At 39.2% G+C, this 2,657-nt stretch overlaps 1 protein-coding gene across 1 annotated transcript in view; it reads left to right on the forward strand.

The window, feature by feature from the left end:
* Positions 1-1,910, forward strand: part of guf1 (GTP binding elongation factor GUF1) — a 17,776-nt gene extending 15,866 nt beyond the window's left edge. Inside the window, exons 15-17 of the mRNA XM_008290269.1 lie at positions 1,305-1,424; positions 1,522-1,558; positions 1,657-1,910. Of these exons, the coding sequence (XP_008288491.1) occupies positions 1,305-1,424; positions 1,522-1,558; positions 1,657-1,791 (292 nt within the window). The 3' untranslated portion in view covers positions 1,792-1,910. The remainder of the gene's footprint in view (positions 1-1,304; positions 1,425-1,521; positions 1,559-1,656) is intronic.
* Positions 1,911-2,657: the final 747 nt, after the last annotated feature.

Here is a 2,657-nt window from a genome sequence, read left to right on the forward strand (position 1 = left end):
GACCACAGAACTGCTGCAGGTCAACTGTCAAATGAAATGTTGCTTGTTTTTGATAACGATAGCCTCAAACTGTTGACTGATGAAACTGCAAACACGATGATCTGCAAGATGAGCAAACACAAGTGGTTTCATCCATTTAATGCAGATATCCACAACTTCAGCATCACGGAGGCAGTCTGTAAAGGATTTTTGAAGCGTGGTGCTTCGTTTTGTCGCCACAATGTGGAAATGCGTGAGCCATTATGGGCTTTTTGTTTCATTTAGGTAGCAGTAGGCTCTCTGTACTCCAGCTCTGCAGCATCCCTCCACTCCTCTGCGCTGGACTATTAGCTCTCACTCATGTTAACACTAATGTCGTCCTCCCGCGAGACTTCAGAGCGAGACTTATGTCAGACGCTCTGTAGGAACCCGATCGATGATGCTGTCAGACACTTCCGATAACAATCTGAGCTTGTCAGTGGCAAAAAAAAAGGCATATTTATTTATTTTATTTTATGCAGACAGTTGCCCTGTGTGATTATTGCAGCTGTTTCAAGGTTACTGAGTGGAAAAAGACCACAGCTGTCCTTTAATGCAGCACATTTTAAAACAGGCTAACGGTTTCCCTCCGCCTCCAGTCTTTAAGCTAAGCTAGGCTAATCGTCTAATGAACCTGCAGTCATCCTCATTCCTAAAATATAGTCATGCAGTTCGAAATTTCTAATCTGAAGCTTGATGATGCTGAAATTTAGAGAATTGCTGACAACAAAACTTGAAAAGCTGATACGTCTGCTTTGACTCTCGAGGAAAAAAAAGTTTAAAGGACAAATATTTAAAATGTGACGATCAGAAACAGTTTTATTGTCTAGCAGGTTTTCATAAGAGAAATTTGACTATGTGTGTGTCGGTGCATAACAATTAAACAAGTGTAGCAAATACAAGGGATTATAATTAATAAAAATTAGTGGAAATATTTCCTGTGTGCGGGAATGTGCACGTTATTTGCCTGAGAATGAGCAAGGTTGTGTAAATAGCTTGCTAAAAGATGAAAGTAATCCTGTTTAAAAGCTGTGCATTGATCAATGCAGTAACTCCTCCAGCTCCAGCTCCAGTCACACGAACCTGCATCTTTATCATGACTGTACAAAAACAGACCCTTCATCATTTATTTCAGACGACACATGTCATTATTAACTACTGTGTTTTAGGGTAATGTGATGAGTACAGTAGACTTTATGGCCGGCGCTCATGAGCGTAGAGCAGATATATGAGCAGCGGCGGTTTTATCGTTGCTCCTGATTCTGACGAGTGCCTTTTCATCACAGGGAGCGAGCGTACAGTACGGGGAAGGCCATGTGTGAGCGGCTGAAGGACTCCATCCCCAGGCAGATGTTTGAGATCGCTGTGCAGGCAGCCCTCGGAAGTAAGGTCATCGCAAGAGAAACGTAAGTGTGTCGTCAGAGTGGTCGTGCGAGATGCAAAAGAACACACACAGAGGATGTAAGGTGCTCATGAAATAATAATATGTGGTGTCTCTTTCAGAATTAAGGCGTATAGAAAAAATGTTCTCGCCAAATGTGTAAGTAAATGTTTTTTTCTTTTGCATTATTAAAAAGAAAGCAGTCATCATACACCACAGATGGCTTGGATTTTTCATTGTTTGTTTTCTCTTGGTAGTACGGAGGCGACATCACGCGCAAGATGAAGCTACTGAAGAAACAGGCCGAAGGAAAGAAGAAGATGAGACGCATCGGCAACGTGGACGTTCCCAAAGACGCCTTTATTAGTGTTCTGAAGAGGAAAGAAAAATAGACTGTGACACTGTTAATGCATTATTATTATTATTATTATGTATAATAGGATATGGATCAGGTCTTTGTTATTGAAAGGCTCTGGTAGATTTCTCCTTAAATAAAAGTGCTGCAAACTGTCCTGAGTTTCTGCTTTTGTCATTACATCAGGAAAGTGTTCCAACAAAATCAATATTTTTCAAAGCATTTAAGATCATTACTTCATCCTTAATTATTCTAGTAATTTATTAACATGGGAGGGTTATATCAAAGTGGACCACACAGGAAATGTCCGCAGACTTGATGAAACAGAAGTTCTACCTTGTTAAAAGAATTTTGAATGTCACTTCATGGGAAAAAAAAGAAGTATTATTCAAATGAGATGGATATTATTACATATTGGACATTATATAGCATCTAAGTCATCGATCCATCCATTATCTATACACTGTACTTAATCCTCACTAGGGTCGCGGGGGGCTGGAGTCTGTCCCAGCTGACTAAATATTTCCAGTAAATGTAAGATGACGACAAGTCGAAGGAAGAAAAACTAAAAACCATGACCATGAAGAGAGGTATTGTGTGTAGCACCTCCAGGATCCATAAAATCCTGCTGTATTTAATGTTATTAATGTAAAAATGTTTTTAATGATGAATAGTGAATATATCAGGTTCTCAATAATCTTCTCAGATTGTACAAAAAGATGTGTGAAACAAATATTTTCAGCCATCAAGCTTCATCATTTTGCTGCAAATAAATGGCCTATTTAGTCTGACGTTGAATCAAACTATAGATTATGGATCATGAATTATTTGCCATCTCATCAGTTAACCAGCGTTTCACAGCAACAGACATCTTCCAAAGTTAGTGTTTTTAAGTTTAATCGA

Source organism: Stegastes partitus, unplaced genomic scaffold (assembly GCF_000690725.1).
Source record: "Stegastes partitus isolate 25-593 unplaced genomic scaffold, Stegastes_partitus-1.0.2 Scaffold663, whole genome shotgun sequence".
In the NCBI taxonomy this organism is placed as follows: Eukaryota; Metazoa; Chordata; class Actinopteri; family Pomacentridae; genus Stegastes; species Stegastes partitus.